Source organism: Melanostigma gelatinosum (assembly GCF_949748355.1).
Source record: "Melanostigma gelatinosum genome assembly, chromosome: 5".
NCBI lineage: Eukaryota > Metazoa > Chordata > Actinopteri > Perciformes > Zoarcidae > Melanostigma > Melanostigma gelatinosum.
In genome coordinates this window covers 13,903,942-13,926,347 of record NC_136638.1, presented here as the reverse complement: position 1 = coordinate 13,926,347, position 22,406 = coordinate 13,903,942, and the positions used below count along the sequence as shown (strand labels likewise).

The window sequence follows — 22,406 nt, the reverse complement described above, 5'->3', positions numbered from 1 at the left end:
TAGACACAGACTTATGATCTTATTCAGCATCCTTAAAAATCATTCTCAAGCCACATACTGAAAAAAAAAAACCTTTATTTGTGATTGATGCTGCAGCATTGCATTCTCACATGGTTACTGGTTATTTACTGACCTACATTTTTATTGCCTGCTGTTTTCAATTATCGCAACATCAACAAGTGCACATGATTGTCTCTTGCAAAACAAGTTTTACAGATACTTTTACTGGCATCACTACTTCTTTAAAATACCTTTGTCCAACAAATAATCTTTTCGTCATTGAGACAATGAAGACATATTTGAGTAAACTACCATTGCAAAACAACCAATACATTAACTATAGTATCAAACAACTTCTTGTCATTTTTTAACAGTCACACTTTTACTGCATTCATACCACAACTTAGTCGTTTATTTTCTTTTGCAATTTCACAATCCTGTGTTTTTCTATGCACCGATACAGTAAAGTGAAGACATTTTGTAAGTAAGTCTAGTAGGTCTTATCAAGCTATGAAATTATGAGGCGATCATCATCCTCAAATAGCTGAAAGAATGTAAATGACCAGAAACACGGTGAGAATTGTCTGTTTTTAATGTTAGAACACTGGCTGCATTTGAAATGTCCTTTTCTTTTTGTTTGTGGAAACCAAAAAACATTTTCTGAGTTAACTCAAGTAGTATCTAGGATCTATTTTCAGTGTCTGGAGACACTTGCTATGTGTACTCCAGTATAATGGGGTGGATACAGTATTAATAGTTTGAAAAAACTCAACAGCAATGCCTTTTCCTAAGAAACGGTGTGCGGGCTATCATTCCTTCTCATTCTTCAGTGTCACTAATCACTGCAGATACAATTTGACTAATAAAATTATGTAAAAACGCGACACCTACCGGCTACAGTTTATATTACAACAAATTACTTTGCAGTACTAATTATCTCCCATAGGGGGCGCCATATACCAGATAAAGTCCATAGGGGGAGGGGCGAGCGCTGCCGCTGCTGGTCGGTTCATTGGGCTACCTAAAGTCCATCAACAAGCTAGTTAACGTTAGCTGTGAGCGATACGATGAACGCTAATTAGTGATGCTCTGGCATCAAGAAAACATGGACGAGCTAACTGAGATGTATTCCGCTGTATTGACAATCATTGCCTCGGTGAGGACCATTTCAGGTGGTCGTAATTAGCTGCTTCATTCATGCGGTCGCTGGTGCACCGCGGAGTTTGAGCTCTGAGTGTCGGGCAAGCTCAGTCATCAAGCTCGCTGGGGACGACTGGAACAAGACGGCTCACTCACCGGTACGGTTGTTTTTGCTGTTAGCATGCTAGCCGAGCTAACATTAACCCGAGTGCTCAAATGTATCGATAGACTACGATGTAGCTGCTGCAAGTTCACAGCTCGGGGTTAGATGTGATGGTGTACATCATCCTCTCGTAGCTTAGCTTCTTGCACCGGTCATTGCAGTGGGAGACAAAAAAAGTGTTCGGCGTCATGTAAATACATGTAAAATGATTGTTTCCTGAAATCGACACACGTTCTTAATGTACTGTTCAAGTGGCGCATTGATACCAGAGCTAGTCCGTGTGACTTAACGTACGTCCAAAGCTGTGAATGAGGTAGCTAAAGAATATTTATTCACATTACTCATATATTATATATTTGTAACTATGTGTTAAGTTGCTGTTGTGTTGCCCCCATGATAGTGCCTATTCCCTAAAGGTGTAGTCAGCAACATAACGTGAGTTTTACACAAGCTTGGGCTAATGTGTTAATATGAAGACCTGTTGTGTTTTGTCATGATGTAAATTATAATCCCCCTCTTTCTCCCAATAGAGAAGGAGCATGGTGGTCCCGGACAGTGCCAGCATGGTCCCCCAGGCTGACAATAGCAGTCCCACTGGCCCCCTGGAGAGCTCCATGCCTGGGTGCCGGGAGGAAGAAGAGGGGGGTCCGGACCTGGCAGGGGGGGAGCTGGAGGAGGTACGAAAGCTGCAGGAGCTCGTTCGTAGGCTGGAGGTCCAGAACGAGACCCTGCGCAACAGGGGGAGCAAGACCATCGTCCACAGAGGAGCCGGCAGCAACAGCAACCTCACAGACGCTGTGTATATCAACGAGAGGCTGACTTGCGAGGAGGTGACCAACTCCCACCTCAGATTGGAGCACGGTGGGGAGCTGGGCACAGCAGACTTTGAGCTGTCGCCCACTCAGGACAGCAGCAGCGGTGAAGACATGTCCCCTCTGCCCATGGCCAACAGGCTGGAGGATGAAGAGGAGGACCAGGGTCCGTGTGGGGGTTTTCTCACCTTGACCTGCAGCAACGGAGCGGCACAGTCCCTGCAGACCCCAGAGAGCCCCTCTCTGGAAAGTTATGAGTCGGAGACACTTGCGGAGAGCGACTCGGGGGCAGACCAAACTGCACTAGATGAAGTGGACGTCCTAGATCTGGAGGACGAGTGTGCAGACGTGGAGGACGAGGACAGTTGGTATGTTTTGATGTCTGAACTGCTTGTCTCTGGTCTCTTGTTATGTTTTCTCCCTTGTTATCCCAAGATATCGGTACTAGACTGATCGCTGTGCGGGAGCTTCACATTTGCAGATGTGAGAGAGAGCGAGTCAAATCCATGATGTGTAGCAGAGCATAAGAGTTACCTTCAGGGGAAGTAGACGTCTGACAGCACAGGCCACAGCGATGCCATCTCTTAAGTGTGTATAGGTAGAGGAGCCCCTTCAGCCACATGAGTCACTTGTGCTCTTTCCTTTCGACCTTCTTTTCGACTCCCCCACAGGAAGTGACTATGTTCCGTAGCAGCAGTAGGTTATTTGGATTTAAAATTAGAGTTAATTCATGGCCGAGACTGAAACCACTTTTTGTTTTTCCTCCTTATCCACAGAATCTTTTCTTTTACTTTCAGAGCTTTGCTTAACTGTGGCAAACATTTTGAGCACTAGCTCTGAATATTAACTGTAATCAGGAGGAAATCGTGTCCGTGATGGAGAAAAGACAGAGAAGAAAGACACCGGACCGACAAGGAGGCGGTAAAAGAAATGGGCAGCCAGCCGGAGGGAATAAGTTCAGACGCAGCTGACAAGCCTAACAAAGTGAGATCGTCTCTTAAAATAGACTCTGAGCTGTCTGACCGAGGTAAACAACAGGCGCGACTGATGTGCGACCTGTTTGGCAGGTAATGATGAACACATAGGCGCTGGTATTGTTTTCACCCCGTGAGTCTCTGTGTGGGTGTGTCATCGTGGCAGGATGTGGTCCAGGAGACTCCCACGGAAGCAGAAGCACCACAGAAGAGTTTTTCAGTACTTTGCCAGGTGTTTCTATTTCTAAGGACAGATTTTGTCACCACATTAACGTCAAAGCTGTGCAAATGCAGTCGTAAAACCGTACGGGTGTGTAGTTGAGCAAAGTTCGAAGATGGCCTGATGTTGTGTTGCAGCTGCATCATCTCTGGTTTTGTTTGTGTCTAAAACCAGCATGAATTAACATAATTTAGTACCAGAAGTGTTCTGTCAAGCTGTTTAAAGGAGAAAAGCTATTTCAGAAATAATTGGAGTAATATGTGTTGTTATTGTTGGCCTGGCATAGATCTCCATTCACTAAGCCTTGTTACACAATGTACTAAAGATCAACTTCTGCATTCGTTCATTCTTGAATGCCGGTCAGGTGGAAGCTAATAAAAAGTTGTGTTTTTTTTTTAAAAACAAGATGGACTTTGTTCATTTCCTCCAGTTTTAATTGGCAGAATATTACCAAAATGGCCAGTTATAGAGGGTTAATTACTAGTCTATGTTAACATCATGCCAGAGTTCAGTCTAGACCATGTTTGTTTAAGCTGTGCGTGTCCCATATCGTGTTCCTGATGGTTACTTTATTAACAGTCCACTTATTTTCAGTTTCACATCATTAGCCAAACCATGTGTGCTTTGGGAGGTTGTCATGGCCAAAACATCCTGTAATCCTCACGCCGACATAATCTGATCTGCTCTGGGCTGCATGCTGCCGCATGGCTAAACTGCTTTGAGTGGAATTGCACAGCATGTGATCATCTGAGCCCCCCCCCCCCCCCCCCCCCCCCCCCCAGAGCAACTGGTGGAGCTGCTGTTGTGGGAGTATCTGCACCGTTAATTATAGTTCCAAGACCTGATTAGGGTCGGATGTTTTTTTTTTTTTTTATCACTTACGCAAAATTACTCTTAAGCTTCCACACACCAGCCTAAACTTAAAACCTCTGACTCACTCTCCTCACACATGCGGCGTAAACGCGAGTTCTGCATCCTGCCTCTGTGATGCTGCTCCTGGCTGTGGTTGGACACAGATGGGACCCGGCTTGGTTTCATAATGAAAGCAAGAACACACGTTTTATGATGACTATACGATCACTGCTATAGGGTTCGTTTGAAACTATCATGTAGAATAACTGTAAAAGTATGGAACATACAGAAACGGATGTTTACTTCATCCACCGATGCTGCTCTACTTATTTATTTAATGTTATATGATAAAAGCAATTGTGGTGTGGTATATTTTTATTATTTTCATTTAGAATAAATCAAACACACGCATAGAAACTGTTCTCTCTGGCAGGATGCGTGACCTGAATATTGCTCTCTGTTCTGTTGCTCATTCCAGTGGGAAATGGGTGCTTTTGTGTTTGCCCGATGGGAAGATGATCTGTAGTTGATTGTCAGTCCGTGCCTTTTGTGTGTCCAACTCAAAAGGGATCAGCCCGTGTGACTGCCACTTCAAAGCTTTGTGGTGAACCTGATGTCTGTTTGCTCTCACTGGGGCAACGCACACATCACAGTTCCACATTTCGACATTGTGTGTGGCTGCATGAAAACCGACCGTGGCTGGTCGTGCGTTGACGTGATTGTTTCTGGCTGCTATTTCCAAAAATAACTCTCGATTTGAAATTTCCACGTCTGTTCAGATTTGTCCACCCGACTGTGACCCGTCGTGACGGAGTGAAGCTCGAGATGTTCGCCGGATGTAAATGAGGCGAATGTGTGATTGCCGTGTTTGAGAACGATGGCTGAGGCCGTGATAAGGATGTTGAAAGATGTATTGCATGAAGTGTTTTCTCGCTCCCTGTTTGATCTGATTACATCATCACTTTAAAGTAAACAAACCAGCCTTATTTGCTGCTTCACAGTGTCTCACTCAAGGGTTGGGAGTTAATAGTGCTTGTGGCCAGTCACGCCTATCCTATGTTGTGCATGGTGAAGGACATTCTTACCGTGTGCACGGCATGCTCAGTGCTATTAAGTGCATACCTTATAGGCCAGTAATTCACACTGATCTCCATCTTGACAAGCGTGTTTAATAAGAAGTAGATGAGGCTTACTGATCGGCCTTTTCCCGACCCTTTCCATCTCTGTATTCCTCTCCTGGTCCCTCTTTTGCTTCGCGTCATTGTTTCCATTTCCCTTGGTAATGGTTTGTTTTCTTCCTGTCTGCCTCTTCTCTACAGGTTGTATGTGTCTCCAAAAAAGCAAGTCGACGATCAAGGCCCAGAGTCTCCGTTGAAGTGGTGTCGGCAGGCTCTTGACCAACGCAGCCCCGAGACAGAATTAGCTTGTCGGACCCTGATCAGCCGCTTGGACCAGAGTATGTAAACGCAAACATGTTTGCATTAAACTCTTTGAAGTGTGCGAACCAAGTATTTATTATGCTGCTTTTTTAATTTTTTTTATTCATTCCCATAAAGATTAACAATCTGTCAGAGGTGGTTGGCCTAAATCAAGATTAAGACTCCTAACTCAGTGCAGGGTGAAGGTCTTGCCTACCTCTGTGAAATGTCTGCTGTCTTATTCACTGCTCACCTCTCCTGTGTGCACAGAGTGTTTGTTGTAGTTGCATGACAAAGCCCGAGCGCTCGGTGAATGGTTGACATGGTGCGTACGTCTCCACGTGTGGACAGAAGTGAGTGTCTGATCCAACAGGCCCCATATATTATTTACCCGGCTCGCAGCTCCGACTTGCTGCACACTGCAGAACCGGAACAACAGAGCTATTCACACCACGGCTGACTGACTACATGAATCATGGGCTGGGTTGGATTACCCCCCCCACTCCCCTGGGTCAGCTCAGTCTGATTGATGCTATTACACACTGCCATGCTTTGTTTTTACTTGATTAGATCACATGCAAATGACACCAAGCTGCTACAAAATAACCACGCACCTCTCCGCAAATCAGACTGGTCGGTTATAACTCTGTCTTCCGTCTATTTAAGTGAGAGACATCGGATAACTGGAGCTCTTTACCTTTTTTAAAGCTCATGTCTTATTTGATTTCCACATGAAATAGAGTACAATTATGACTTAAAACAGTGTTGGATTGGTGAAATCATATAAATAATTGTTTCGTGAAGGAATTTTATATGTTTATTTACTAATTAGCAGTTAAACGTACGACACAACATCTACCTCTGGCTGCAGTTATGAGGCGCCGCGTGTTCACAGCATCCAGACAACACGATTTCCCGGAGGTCCGACTCTTCCTGTTGTTGGCCTGTTGTTGGCCTGTTGTTGTCATGTGTGGCTGTCGTCGGCTCAGCTGTTGTGCCTCTTTCATGCTTCTGCACCTACAAGAACCAAAAGAGCAGATGCACACAGTTTGCGCGCCCAAGACCTACCGCTTTCCACTAAAAATGGGGCCCTTAATGTAATTTACATTTTTCCAACCATACTTTTATTATGTATGATGTGCTTCATATTTATTTATCTTCATATTGTCCTTTATTTAGCTAGGATGGTCCTATTGAGATACAAGGATCTCTTCTTCTTCTTCCAGGGAGTCTTGGCCATGAGCAGTTTCACGTAAAACAAAATTCCCCTTAGAACCCAAACAATACATTAAAGCACGTCCACTCTCTCTCTCTCTCTCTCTTTTTAAGGTGTGTATGATCTTCTATCTAACCGCTCCTCTCCTGTTCCCTGCAGCGTCTCGATGGAGGAGCCCATCAGCAGAGGCAGGCTCGACCGGCTCAGGCCTGATCTCTCCTGGGTACCACAAATCAACTAACAAATCCCTACTAACCTGTGGCAGCTCAGGTACGGCATGACATTAACACACTGTGCTCCTACTTTTCTGCTCAACACAAACAGTGGGATTGACTGCAGTTACTGTGAGGATGTAGGTCACTTGATATGCGTGTGTGCACTAATGCATATGTGTTCCCTCTGGATCTGAATGGTCATTTTTGGACTATTCTGGCCTTTTTGCATGTTTTGCCCAGTTTACTGTGTGCCAAGTATACTGCACTGTTAAAAACAACAACTATAAGCTCGATTGATTTTCTACTTTTACCTTGCAGACTTTAAGCATTCATTTTATAACTGGAGCCTTGTATCACAGACTCGGTTACGGTCCTTTGAACAGCAGTGAAATTAGGAATGAAATAATAAAAGAAGTGAATACAGACGTCATGAAAGGGCAAATGTGCTTCCTGCATGAGAAAGGTTGCTGATAGTATACAGGTGAATGCACCACCAACAACACATCTGTATCACTGGTATACTTTGGCAATGCTGCCCTGTGTGAAATGCGTTCTGCTGGTGATGTTGACTTTGTGGCGATTGTTACAGTTACTTTGCACTTTTCGTTGTTCCTCACATTGCCTGGCACTTTATGCAGAGACCAACAATGCTGATGTTGTTATGAATTCCCTGTAAATAACAAATCTTTGCATGAACTTGTAAATGCTTGGCTTGTGGGTGGTGACCCTATCTAATCCCAGACTTTTTACAGAACCAAATGCCCCTGGATGGTGATGTCATTTCCCATTTGTGTGAGAGTTAGGCCTGCGTCAGACAGACACGCCCGGCAGGGGAACTTAGCATTTAGCGTTTCTGGGCATCATCAGCATAGACGGTCCTTTCTAGACTAATGCTGCTGGAAGAGTGAAGTCCGGTGGAGAGACGTGTTCATTTAAACAAATGTGATTTGTCTATATTCACACTGTAAATTATTATATCAGAAAGATCTGAATCAGAAACTGTTTATTGTCAAGTACGTTACACATACAAGGGATTTGGCATTACAGTAAAACACAGTGCAATATGACATAATTAAAAAATAGAAAATATGAACATTTACAACATAATTTGGTTAACAAACAAATAAGAGTACGTTAAAACAAGTATATTATTAAAGTGTTATGTGTATGTCTTTATTTATTTATATATATATATATATATATATATATAATTTTATTTATTTATTATATATATATATATATATATATATATATATATATATATATATAATTTTATTTTATTTTTTATTTTTTTCCGCAGTTCGTTCCCCGGGCATTTATTTGTTCAAACCGACCACATGGCCATTATTTCAGTATCTGCTTTGATTCGTGAGATGAAGCTTGTTTAATACAGCGCGCCCACTGTGTTTTCACAGGTGTCCCTACCATGCACTCTGCCCTGAGCTCGCAGTCCTCCATAGACAGCGAGCTCAGCACATCCGATGACTCCATCTCTATGGGCTACAAGCTGCAGGATCTCACTGATGTCCAGATCATGGCTCGCCTGCAAGAAGAGAGTGAGTGGAAGGGTTGTGCACATGCTCATTGTGTTTCCCAATTCTAAATGTCGTTTTTTAACTTTATAACTCTGGTGTCAGGTCTGAGGCAGGATTTTGCCTCCAGCTCAGCATCCGCATCACGCCGCAGCTCCACCGCCTCGCTGCAGTCCCTGCGCCGGGGCGGCACCTACAGCGATCAGGAGTTTGACAGTTACAGCCTGGAGGACGAAGAGGACGAGTTTTGCTCCATGCCCCAGCGACGACATCGCTTCACCCCTTCGCCGCTAGGCTCACCCCGGTGCTTGTCCCCCTCCATCTCCAATCACGGTCAGGAATACGGCAGCCGACTCGGGGCTCCACGCACAAGAGCACCCAGACGATCTCTCCAGGGCCCCAGTGCAGAGCTGATTAAATTTGCCAAGAGCGAGGGTAGGCTATAGCCAATGATTCAGCATGTATACCCTACGTCGAGAAGATCAGAGGGGACCATCACAGATTCTTGTTGGACCGAAGCTGTGATGACGCGCATACTGTTGTTGCTAAATGTGTATTGTATGTGTGGTTCCAGAGGAGTTGAGGCACAGCATGCCTAATCTGGCCCCCCGCACCAGCCTACGTTCCCTGGAGGCAGTCAGAAACAGTCGCAGCATGGAGGCTAACCTCCAGAGCTCTGGCAACCGCATGTCCCACCTGACTCACTCCCCCTCCACAGGTAACCCTACCCTCTTCACCTGGTCCGCACCATTTCTCCAAAAATAATGGCACCTTCCTTTGCCTTGCATATAGTGTCACTTCTATCCTACCACCTTACCTTCTCAAAGCTCTGCATGACCACAGTTTTGAACAATAATCGTCTTAACGATACCCTGTGGAATATGTGACCACTACTAGACGCTATAGAGCAGTTCTCTTTATGAGGAGGTCCCCAGTGTTCTTATATCTTGCACATGGGTGACACGATAAACATACTAGGCAATGGTTTCACATTATTCCACTAAACTAATGTGCCAAGAAATGTCGCAGTGATTGATCGAAAAATCGATTGATCTGATACATCTAACCTTTACCATCCAACCCTAACAAGTCCTGTCATCTATAACAAACTCGTACTATATATGGCTCACAAGTACCTCGGAGTTCCACAAACCATCCCATATTCTGCCCTCCTCCTTCCCTGACATACCCCAGGTAATGAACAGTTAACCTCCCAATATATCCATGATATGCCGGTGCTGCTCCTCCCAGGCTTACCTCCAACTCTTACATGCCACACACAGGGTTTGGATTTCAACTACAGCATATGTATCTTTTGTAGATACTGTATCAACAACATGCATTTGATTTGTCTGAGATAAATAGCTGGTTGAGATTCTGTTATACCGCTGTGCCTTTCTTCCACTCAAGGTATGGCTTCTAGTCAACTGCGTGGCAGCGGCCAGTCACCTCTCTCCCTGCGGACTCCAGTTAAAGCTGTGACTCCCGTGGGCTCCATGGCAGCTGGTCGTCAGCCTTCCAGAGGTCTGCCTGTTGTCCAAGCGTCGTCGGCAGGAGGGGGCCGCAGGGTCCAGTTACCAGGCTCTGCCAATGGCGGAGCCTACATACCTGGGAGAGGCTCCACTGGGGCAGGGAGGGCTGCCGTGGGCCGAGGACAGGCGTCTACCAGGAGTAAACTCTCACAGCCCCCACGGAGGTGAGTGCTTAAATGAAAAGCTACGAAGGGATGTTGAGAAATTGAGGAAAATGTCCATTCAATAAACGTACATTTGTTTCTATTCAGATCATCACAATCTGATACTTGGGCTCTTGAATGAAGACTCACTCTGTTTTATTGACAGGTCTTTCGGCATGACTAAAATGTCAGATGAATCCTGGAAAGATGGCTGTTACTGAGCCCGGCCGGTGATGAAGGATTGTCCACTGCTGCAACCCTCACCTGACCTCTTCCCTTTACCTCTCATAGTACCCTCGAAGAACACAGCCACGTGTCCACACATGTCGTACAACCATTCGGTCCCCATTTCAGACTGGAGCGCTGGGCTGCACTGGATTTGCAGCCGAGACTCGTCTCTTTCCCTCGCATGAAACATTGTCAACCCACACAAAGAGGATGTGTAGGCAGACACGAAGGCACACATGCACACTCCACTTGTGATATAGACCAACTCTGAGCTTCCAGAAGATTTGTCTGTGTCAATTTTACTTATTTTTCTATGGTAATTGTGAAGAAACTGCTGGAATATGGGTTGTATCACTGTTCTCTGGCTGTAATTGATATGAAGACAATTTAAATGAAGTTGTAGGTGGTTTGTTCATTTTCTGTGCATTCCTACTAGATCAAGGTGCTGAATGTTGCATGCTTGGTTTTGTTGTTTTTGTATCCTTATCATGTAACTGCAATATGACCTGTGTGAAATTATGAATGTTTGATTGGTTTATTGTGTAATTATCTTTAGATTTGTGTGTTTTGCTCTTTGCTGACACAGCAATGCAACTCCTGTAAATCACACTGCCCTTATAGATCATTTAAAAAATAAAAAAGAAGGAAAATATGGTTTGTGCCAAGGTGCATTTCAGCTGCAAAACTTTCTAATACCAGACGAATCTTGAATCAATAAAGGTACTGTTATGGTTCTGCATTTTTACTGCATATCAATATTTGGTTTTGAGTATGCTTTTGGATACCACTGTAATGAAGAACATGTTTATGCACTAAGGCCTTGTGCCTTAAGACAGCTATGCACCCTCATGCAGAGTGCTTCTGACAATTAGGAGCTGTAATGCAAATGAATAATAAAGTCTACCCTGAAACTATAATTGCACCATTTCTGGTTGTTCTTATTATCTATGCATGTTAAGTCGAGGTCTGTTTAGTCACACTGCAATCCATCCGCGGCAGCAGTACCATCAGCATCTCCCGGATGTTTCCTGTGTGCACCACCAAACGCCTCACAAATGAGATCTCCACTACCCACCCCTTGTGACAAAATGGCCCACAGGCCTCAACCGTGCATACAAAGTCTGAGTGCAGTCTGCAACCACATTAAAAATATAGATATAATTCTTGATGTTATGTTTAAATCCTGTGCATCACAACCGGGCGTATATATCTTCCCATTATGAGAACGTATCTGTTAATGTAACTGCTCTTTTATGCATGACGCAAATAGTAAGGGATCAGCGGTAAACGAGGCCACGCATTGTCTGCCCCCCGCCCTCCCTCTGCTTGTCAGGAAGCAAGCTGATTGGCCGAGGCCTAGCAAAGGGTGCCCGGGGATCCTAAACTGCAGGCCGCACTTAGCTTACCGTCGAAAATAAACCAAAACAATAACAGACAAAACTGAGAAGGGGGAGAAACACCGATAGAGTCAGAAGACGACGCTATCAGGTAAAATTAATTTGAGTCGGTTAGAAAGGCATGTGGAATAAGACGCAAGGGCCCAGTCGGCCGTAGCGGGCCTCTTTCAGCCTTTTGGAAAAACAACATGGAAGATAATGCGGCACAAGCGGCTTCACCTAGCTTAGCAGGCTAGCTAGCCGATCGGACGGCCGTCGTCGCGCAGATCAGAGCGGCATGTAAAAACATGATCGCACAAGGCATATGTGGTTGTTGCTGGTGCTAATGCATTTATTGGTACGGTGACGTGTGTAGTTGAGATTTCAACGGCTAAATAAGATCGGTTGTTACATTCCTTGAATTAGCATTTATGCTAAAACAAAATGGCGCTCAGGGGACCAGCCCTAGCTTGCTTGCTAGTTAGCTCTAGTGGGTGGAGGGCGGTAGCCGCCTCAGTATGCATTGCATAACGTCTGCGGTACTTTCACTGGCGGCTATAAACTCTGAGCATGTGTAGTCTCATGCGGAGTCCAGAGTACGACACTGTTAAACGACACAAGCGGCAGCACCGTATTAGTTTTTATCCCAATGTAACATATATCCGTGGAAGTCGGGGACCCACATCGTAACTGCAGGTCTTTGCAGGAACTAACGCTACATATACTTGGCTAATTTTGAGCAGTCACGTGACGACAATGCACTTCCTCTCGTGAAAGCAACCAGGACTCATCTTTTAGGAGCAATCAGAGCCGCTGCTCAGTGTTCCTTCTGCACACTGAGCAGGACAGCCCTTTGTCTCGGCTGGGTTGCAGCCATCAGGCTCAACCAGCTCCAGGTGTATGGGTAGCACTGGCTATATGTCCTCGGGTTGAAGCTGCCTGTAGTACTCTTGATAAGCAATGGATGGAGCCAGTGGTCAACAACACAACTGCCCCGTTCTCAGTTTTTCTGCCTTGTGTTTGAACGTTTCTCAACCAGAGGCCATTATTTGTAGTGGCACCAGTGTCCTTCTTATAAACCTGAGCCCATGTGGAAATGTTGTGTGTGTTGTAATGTTTTTACAACACTTAAGCATCACTAACTAACTCATTACCTATTTTCTCTCTCTTCTAACAACAGCGCAATTCTCCAGAGGACTAATTGTTTGTTTGTTTTTCTTTGTCAGAGGGATTGATTACTTTACCTTGATGGAAGGAAGCGCATCAAATATCCTATTGGTTGTATTCTAAGGGTTTTGTCATCAAATGTGAAGGTATGTATTAAATACCAGCCTTGCTAGATGGTGCTTTCACTTTCATTTTTAGTAATGCACATTAACCAAACTCAAGAAAACAGTTAACTCAGTGTACACTGTAATTTTCAGTATCTTCCCAGATTAAAGACATGGATCAAGGAGGAGGGGTGTTGGAGCTGCACACTCAGGAGCTGAAGATGCCCCACGCTATGATCATGCAAGACTTTGGTAGGTGGTCAAATAGGACAAGGTGAACCAATAATCTCGGCATGCAAAATGTAATCCAAAATACCCCACAAGTACAAGCTAAAGCATTACAGGTTGTATATATAGAAACTGTAATTCCCTAAAAGCATGTAATTACTGTAGACCATGATGAGAGACCATCTCCCTACACTTACTAGTCAGGTTGTTTGTGTCACAGCTGCCAAGTTGACAGTGTAAATGCCATTTAGCTTAATCTTCTACCGAAATAATAAAGACACAGTGACATGAAAAGGTCATTGTGACATTTTCACAGCATACCAACAACAAGAAGGCGATACTCTGATATGTTTGCTGTACCTAGAATGTGCAAAAACAGTTTTTAGCTTTTCTTGTCACTTTTGTTTTTTTTAAACTCTTTGTCATGCACCTCTCTCTGTGTCTTGTGTTTACAGTTGCAGGAATGGGAGGTCTGGCTCACATCGATGGCGAGCACATTGTGGTGACTGTGCCCGAGGGTATGCTTCTCTCCGATGTGATGACGGACGAGGGCATCCTCCTGGAGCACGAGCTCGAGGTGGAAGGCCTAGAGACTCATGTGGTTCAAGGCCTAGAGACAGAGGTGGTCGAGGAACTGGAGACCGAGGTGGTGGAGAGCTTACATTCAGATGTCGACTGCTTGGAGGCAGAAGTGGTGGACGGGCTACATACGCATGTGGTCGAGCTGGAGGCTCAGGTTGTCGAGGGCCTAGATGATGAGGTGGAAGTGGAGGGTCTGGAGGCGCACATGGTGGAGGGCCTGGAAACTGAGGTAGATGTTGAGGACATGGAAGCTCACGTTATCGAGGGCCTTGAGGTGGAAGTGGAGGGTTTGGAAGCTGAGGTTGTCGAAGGCCTGGAGGTAGACGTCGAAAGTCTGCAGTCTCAGGGGGTGGAAGCCCATGAAATTACCACTGAAGACATGGTGTCCTCAGAACACTGTGTGATCATGCCTGAGAACATCCTGGGCACAGAGGTCGCAATAGAGGAAGATCTGGACCACCATCACCACCATCATCATCATCATCATGTCTTAACTTCAGACCTCATCCAGGGCTCGAACCACCACCACCACGACATGCCAGACCAGGTGTTTGTGGCGGAGCTACTGTCTGAGCACCAGGACAACACTCTGGACCACCAGCTTGTGTCCGAGGGCTTGATGGTGGCGCAGGCCAACTCCGAGACCATAATCCACCAACAGCTGCCAGCCGAGGCTGTTAGCCTGCAGACAGACGAGGAGGATGATGCAAGAAGCAGCTCTGAGGATTACCTAATGATCTCCTGTAAGACAGCTCGCCATATGGGAACTTATATCAATAAACATTCTTCTTATGCAATGCCATGTTGTTTTTTATTGCTACTTTTTGACAACTATGGTTATTTGTGTTGCTTCAGTGGATGAGGTGGGAGAGAAGCTGGACATAGGAGACACTCCCCTGGAGATCAGCACTGAGGTGATGGAAGACAAGGAGTGTAAAGAGGATGACGGCACTGAGGTCATCAAAGTCTACATTTTCAAAGCTGAAGCGGACGACGATTTAGGCAAGTGGCTTTAAGTTTAATCAATTAAAATCAAGTAGATACCTCCCTGTTAACCCATTCAGACCGGAGGCAACTAATGCGTTAAACTGAATGTAGCTCGTGGCTTCGATTCCATTGTCTCTTTTTTCCTCTCTTTCCAGGTGGAACAGAGGTAATAACGGAGGACGATTACCAGAATGGCCATCCTGACCTGGAAGCTGCGTCGTCGGGCAGACTGGGAGTTGGCCGTGACAAGATGGTCTACATGGCAGTCAAGAACCATCCAAAAGAAGAAGAGGATGATGAGGACGACAGCGATGAGGATGAGGATGATGACATTAGTATGTTCACAGCTTTTAGTCCAGTTTGTCAGACGGGTTGTGTGGCTGTAATGAGAGGAAGGCATCAACCTTCAGTCTCTGGCTGTTGAAAGGAGATCAGTAAGAGGAGGCTTACTCAGATGACTTACTCAACAACAATGTTGTTGTCTATCTCTGGACAGTTAGTACAGTAAATGTCACAGCTTGTGATAATAAACATGTATGTAACATGGTAGTGGCATGAAGCGTATTTTTTAGCATGAGAAGAGTCTTTTATCCTTCCGATAACAAAAACTAAACTGTCTGCAGGTAATACCATTGATCGGGTGAGGAATGGAGCTGCTACGCCATTTCTTCAAATCCGAGAGGGGCTGGGTGCAAACCGTGTCCTCAAACCCAAACCTAAGAAAAAGAAGAAAGGAGAAATCCGACAGTCTCAGACTGGTATAAACAGCATACAATTCTTGGATGATAAAATCTGTATGATTTGATCATTTAAACAATTTTGAAAGGTTAACAGCATTTCCAACCGTCTCTTGCAGCTGTTATAATTGGACCAGACGGTTTGCCTCTGACGGTCTACCCCTGCCACTTATGCGGAAAGAAGTTTCGCTCAAGAGGCTTCCTCAAATGCCACATGAAGAACCACCCGAACCACCTGCTTAAAAAGAAGTACCAGTGTACGGACTGCGACTTTACCACCAACAAGAAGGTCAGTTTCCATAACCACTTGGAGAGTCACAAGCTGCTGAATCACAACAATGAGCGCTCTCCAGAATACAGCGAGTACGCGCGGCGCTACCACGAGTCCAGCCCCTTGGGCTCCGACAAGCTCATCGTCAAGGACCGGGAGCCCAAACTGCACCACTGCAAGTACTGCGATTACGAGACGGCGGAACAAGGCCTGCTCAACCGTCACCTGCTGGCCGTGCACAGCAAGAACTTTGCACACGTGTGCGTCGAGTGCGCCAAAGGCTTCCGCCACCCGTCGGAGCTGAAGAAGCACATGCGGACCCACACGGGGGAGAAGCCCTACCACTGCCCGCACTGCGAGTTCCGCTGTGCGGATCAGTCCAACCTTAAGACTCACATAAAGAGCAAGCACGGCGCGGATCTGCCTTTCAAGTGCAGTCACTGTCCGCAAGCCTACGCCGACGCACGGGAACTCCAGCGTCACATAGAGATGGTGCAAGGCCACAAGACCCACCAGTGTCCACACTGTGAGCACAAGAGCACCAACTCCAGTGACCTGAAGCGGCACATCATCTCCGTTCACACCAAGGACTTCCCCCACCAGTGCGACGTGTGTGAGAAAGGCTTTCACCGGCCTTCGGAGTTGAAGAAACACGCGGAGACACACAAGGGCAACAAGATTCACCAGTGCCGCCATTGTAACTTCAACGCTCCCGACACCTTCACTTTGAGTCGCCACATCCTGTCCTTGCATACGAAGGACCTTCCCTTCAAGTGCAAGCGCTGCCGGCGAGGCTTCCGGCAGCCCGCTGAGCTGAAGAAGCACATGAAGACGCACAGCGGTAGAAAGGTTTATCAGTGCCAGTATTGTGAGTATAACAGTACGGACGCTTCTGGCTTCAAACGCCACGTCATCTCCATTCACACGAAGGACTACCCCCACCGCTGCGACTACTGCACCAAGGGCTTTAGGAGGCCCTCGGAGAAGAGCCAGCACATAGCCAGGCATCACAAAGACATGTTGATGTAATGCCGCCGCGCACACAAACCCACTCCTCTTTCCCGAGTACATCTGTGTCACACACCCAGAGGTCATTTTAGTGTATTGACAAAGAAGTGACGCTGTTAATGAAGACGGCAACATTATAATTGCCGTTGTGTGTTCTGTGTCGTCATGGGTGTAAACCTCCTCCCCCAGGGGTAATGCAAGAGCACATTTTAGATGGGGGCGAAGACTAAAGAAAAAAGGCAGTGTGTACACTGAGTGGGACGGCTGTAAATTGTGTTTTGTTTTTGTTGCAGAAAAATCACATATGAACATATATTCAGGGTCTCAAATGTCTATATTTTTATACCCACTCAGCTGAAATGCTGCAAGATGATGACTGTGTCCTGTAAAACAGAAAGTGGTGCTTTGTGAACGTCATGCCAGTTCTTCAGATGATGTGGAATGAGCACCGGAGAAGTTTACCTCCATAGTACCGACTAGTATCTTTTTTTCCCCTATTAACCAGCTTTTATCCCGACGTCTGTTTTTGGCGGCGTCCGGTCTTTAAGGGGCGGGGGACATGGGGACATTCATCAGTTCAGAAATGGTTTTGAGTGATGTTGACGCATTACGCACCTTAAAAAGATGTTTCAAGAAATCAAACTGTTTTAACTTCCATCATTTTGGATTTCCCTGCCAAGGCTGAACACTTGGAGTTCCATTAAAATTAATCATGTATAATATAGACTGTGTTCTGTTAAATATGTCTTAAAAGTTAAATCAGAAGCTTTTTCTGGTCCGATCAGCAGTGTCTAATAATCGGTGTCTAACAAGGAGGAGAAATGGTAAACTAGTAGAATAAAACAGCCCTTGAGTGTACACAACACATTTGTGACACAGATATCGACTACTATATCTGCTGTGACGGTGCCGAGGGCTCACGGGTGTGTTAGTATATGAACTTCACCGATGGCGGGCTTTGCATTTGATAACCCCTGAACCGGTTACACCTGACTGCCACTGTAAGTATGCACGTATGTGTGATGTTTCCCATGACACAGGTGTGCTCTCTCAGTTAACCGTTTGATTGCAATCATGCCTTACATCTGTTGGTCTTTATCCCTCACGCACTGATGAACACAGCCAACCAGAAAATAAGTGATTTTTAACTCGAACATGCTGTATCAACGCCATTCTCTCAGAGATTGTGTGTTTGAGTCAGTAGAAAGCACTTTAATTATTTCTTTTTGTATTTTAATTGTGTGTGTATGTACATATATATAGATATATACTAGGGGTGTAACGGTTCACAAAATTCACGGTTGGGTTCGGTACGATGCAGTGGAGCCACGGTTCGGTACAGTAGAAAACTATAAATGCCAGAGAAATGTACTTGATTTTAAAATATATTTATTCATTACAACTAACATCATAAAGTTATTCTTTGACTTTGAACAATGATGGAACTATACCTGAGTGACTCATCTTCTGGGGTGTCTTCTTAGCAACACATAAGCATAAAAAACAAAACCTGCTCCTTAATGTTATGTAGTATTGTTACTTACATCTTGCAAAAGAGATTTTTAATCTCAATGGGACTACCTGATTAAATAAAGGTTTTTTATTCAAACATATTGTTTGGTTCGTCATGCGTACCGAACCGTGAGCCTCGTACCGAACGGTTCAATACGAATACGCGTATTGTTACACCCCTAATACATATATATATATATAGATATAGATATATATATATATATATATATATATATATATATACCCTAGATAATAAACAACGACAGAGCTTTGTGGTAAAGGTGAAGATTGTTATCTCTAGCAAGTGGGCACGCTGCATTGCTGCATCAGAACTGAATTGTCATTGAAAGTGGTGGGTGAACCATTTATTGTTTTGTTCTGTGGAAAAGTGATTTGGTTTTGTGTTTTGTTTGTGCTCACTAACAAGTTTCCCAGACCCTCGTCCTGCAGTCCTGAATAATCCAACCCCATCCCACACCTGGGATGATTACCGTGAAGTCATCGGTCATCATATTGGCATTAGTCTTTAAAGTATGCACATATGCCGTCTCCATGAAATTCAATGTGGTATATATTAAACCCCCCCCCCGCCGCATTTCGTGTACCTTAGTCTATATTTTCTTTCAGTCTGATTGTGGATAAACTACTGGTGGGGAAGAACCAAAATAAACAATTATCTTTTTACGCTTTTTGTCCATTCATTGCAGGAATCATCTTTACCTGACATCGTAAAGACACAGTCAGCAGTTTTGTCTCCGTTTAACACAGGTATAATGCACACACTCAATTTATGGCGGTTGGTTATAGCCAATCTGTATTTGGTTGACGCGTTGTCGACTGTGGTTTCACATTTGTATCCCAGATTGTCTCTTAAATTCACCCGAGAGGAAGGGACGGAATCCATATTAGATTGTTCCAGACGTCCTTATTTCATTTAGTGGATTCATAGGCCGGATTCAGGGCAGACGTCATGCAGGACTTTAGTTTTGACACATTTGAGTGACTTCCATGCTCCTTATTACCAGTGAAATTGTCCAGGCAGATGAAAATGAAGCACCCACCACTCTCGTCCTGTTTGGGAACTCGAAACGTGCTTTATCCACAACCTGCTTCTGCAAGTCTTGTTTATTTTGTAAAAGTCGTAGCAGTCACTTCATCAGCTTTGAGCACAGCCCACACGTTTGTTGTGACTGTACAACTTTAGTCAACCATTGAGAAGTGATGAAATACGGCAGTAAGCCTCAGTAACTGCGGTTCCAGCGACCAACAAGCTGTTCGTTGGTTGGTAAACGGGAATTCAAAATGTCACTTTATCACCAGCTCCTCCTCCGACACATTTGTGCACAAATATAGGATTTAGTGTGCGAGGAGGCTGAGTTGTACCGCTGAGTCTTCATACTATCCCAGTGGACAGTTTAGTCTTCCACTTCATTTTGCCAAAAACAGTGAGATTGATACAAAAATCTTAAATGCTCCAGACTTGAAAAACTAAAGCCCCTTTACACTTTGATTTTAACTCATTTTTTCCAATTACAATGATGCACGAGGACACGAGGAGGAGACACGAGAACACGAGGAGACACAAGAACACGAGGAGGAGACAAGAACACGAGGAGACACGAGAACACGAGGAGGAAACACAAGAACACGAGGAGGAGACACGAGAACACGAGGAGACACGTGAACACAAGGAGACACAAGAAGACGACTGAATTTTCCTGAGAAACTCACTTTTTCACTCCCAGGATTCCTCATCGGAGCCTGGGAGTCGAGACATTGATAAGCGTGTCATTTTGTGTTGTGATCAGGTTCAGTAATGTACTCACTTCAAATTCGGACAACTAACTGCAGAACTGGTAACCGCAAAGAAAAAGTTTCAGTGAGAGAGATGGTAATGAACGTGGAGCCACATTTGTCAAAGTCGCCAACATGCTATGTTTATACGGAGGACATGATTGGTTTAGGAGTGTCCTTGGAGAAGGAGGAAACAAACTGATTGATTGAATGGTTTGGGAGTAACCATAGAAAGAGAGGAAAAACACTGGCTGAGTAAGGAAGAAGGTGGAGTGAAGTGAGTTTATTCAAAAGTTTGCAGCAGTAATACGAGTGTGTGTGTGTGTGTGTGTGTGTGTGTGTGTGTGTGTGTGTGTGTGTGTGTGTGTGTGTGTGTGTGTGTGTGTGTGTGTTGCGGGCCTTCCAGGTTGAATGTCCCCTTTAATTCCAGTTGTTTTGTTCATCTGTCAGAGTGACTGCTGTCAACTCTGACTCAGCCTCGTGATTGAAAAAACAACTGCATCGTTTTCCTCTACGCTGAGACTCCATGGGGGGGGGGGGGGGGGGGTTTGACTCTTTTCAACACACTAACACCCGAGCTGAGATGTGTTGCAGTCGTGTCTCGTTTTCGCCTCCGTGTCCCCCGTCTCGAAAGATGTACGATGCCTCGCTCTGAGGGAAATGAGGCTGTGCAGATGGGTTCACACGGGCACCGCAAACACCTGATAGATGCAACCGCCTGTTCATTTTTCTTTTGTTGATCCCACAGAATGTCTCATAAATCACTAACTGGTGCAGCTGTCAGCAGGAACCACAGAGATCAATATGCAGACATACCCATGAAAATCATCCCCAAGTAGCTCTTCATTCGCACCGCACTTATCCAAGAATTCAGCGCGAGCGTGTCGGGTTTGTTTTTCTCTGAACACATGCGATTTAGCAACAGCAGTGGCAGTCAGTACATTTTTCCCATTTCCTGTCGGAGTATGCTGAACCACTATCTCTGTCTATTCTGAATCAGTGGAGCATCAAACACACACACACACACACACACACACACACACACACACACACACACACACACACACACACACACACACACACACACACACACAGCCTTTGAAGGCCATCACTGTGATGAAAATTGAAAAAAATGTGCAACCATAATCCAGCCGCTGCAGAAGGTCAAACTAATTTATTTGATGGAGTCATTTTGTCCATTTTTCTGAGGATCAATGAGCTATTGTCTGGATGCGATTATGATGAAACTGACAGTAGAAATCCAGGGTCACATGCTGATGTGCAGGGATTTTAGAGTCAGCAAGTGAAAAGGTTGATGATTCCGAGAAAAATATTTAAGTCATTTAATCATTTTCAATCACTGGCTTGGGTTAATAGTTGACAATAATCTTTAGATACAGTTTTGCATCAGATCATATTTTTGGCTATTTTTGTTTTTGCACCATGCAGGATTCTGGCGTTACACAGCATATTTTTTCCTGCATATTCCAGTGAAGGGAACTGCAAATGGAGCTTGAGACTATGTGTCATTGACTCATCTCATTGGCAGACAACACTGTCCACATTACCTCCAGATCCTGCGGTGGCCCACGTAACCAGAGTGGTCTGAGCCAGATTGTTGATGACAAGGCTGTAAGTGCTGCAAGCCAGCTGAAGACTGCGAGGTCTTCAGGGAAATCAGTGCCAGATCGCTTGGAGATGGGCAAAATGGGCCTATTAGCCAGAGAGGACTGTGTGGTGGACGACACATGACTGAAGAGAGAGGAAAGGGGGAGGCATACTCGAGCATAAGGAAGCAGCCTGTTGCAGGTCTGTCTGACTCATCAATGCTCTTTATTGGTGTGTTTGCACGTTTGACTATAGGATGTGTCATCTGATGAACCTCAAGCTGAGCCAGTAAGTGGGCCTTGAGTTTTGATTGTTTGGTCAAAAGTTATTTCTTCAGTTTGACCAATGCACAGGTCAACTAAAAGTCATTTCTGTAAACTGATCACTTGTTGAAGATGTTCTCAGGGGTAGCCTAGTTGAAAAAAAAATCTAAGAATCTGAACATGCAAATATTGTTTATTTCCAAACTAACAAAACTGCTGAACACAAGATGTCCTTTACTTCGCTGAAGGCCTCACACTTGAATAAGTTGAATCAAGGCCCTCTTCACAGCTGCCATTTTGACATGTCATTGCAGAGTCAACACA

At 44.9% G+C, this 22,406-nt stretch overlaps 2 protein-coding genes across 4 annotated transcripts; both read left to right on the top strand.

Moving 5' to 3' along the window:
• Window positions 1-1,042: 1,042 nt before the first annotated feature.
• On the top strand, window positions 1,043-11,315 carry LOC306777246 (SLAIN motif-containing protein-like). 3 transcript variants are annotated; one of them, XM_079268285.1, is made up of 9 exons: window positions 1,043-1,298; window positions 1,834-2,483; window positions 5,481-5,617; window positions 6,955-7,065; window positions 8,426-8,566; window positions 8,648-8,977; window positions 9,117-9,260; window positions 9,953-10,238; window positions 10,509-11,315. In XM_079268285.1, the coding sequence occupies exons 2-9, from the start codon at window positions 1,843-1,845 to the stop codon at window positions 10,714-10,716; spliced, it is 1,998 nt and encodes a 665-aa protein (XP_079124411.1). In that variant the 5' UTR covers window positions 1,043-1,298; window positions 1,834-1,842; the 3' UTR covers window positions 10,717-11,315. The 3 variants fall into 3 exon arrangements, with proteins under 3 accessions (XP_079124411.1, XP_079124413.1, XP_079124412.1); XM_079268287.1 differs by having other exon boundaries at window positions 10,384-10,650; XM_079268286.1 differs by lacking the exon at window positions 6,955-7,065.
• A 501-nt stretch (window positions 11,316-11,816) lies between these two features.
• On the top strand, window positions 11,817-19,018 carry znf711 (zinc finger protein 711). Its single transcript, XM_079268186.1, has 8 exons — window positions 11,817-11,933; window positions 13,048-13,134; window positions 13,246-13,344; window positions 13,776-14,645; window positions 14,758-14,904; window positions 15,045-15,224; window positions 15,513-15,647; window positions 15,746-19,018. Exons 3-8 carry the CDS (start codon window positions 13,266-13,268, stop codon window positions 16,924-16,926), a joined length of 2,592 nt encoding a protein of 863 aa, XP_079124312.1. The 5' UTR covers window positions 11,817-11,933; window positions 13,048-13,134; window positions 13,246-13,265; the 3' UTR covers window positions 16,927-19,018.
• The last annotated feature ends 3,388 nt before the right edge of the window (window positions 19,019-22,406 follow it).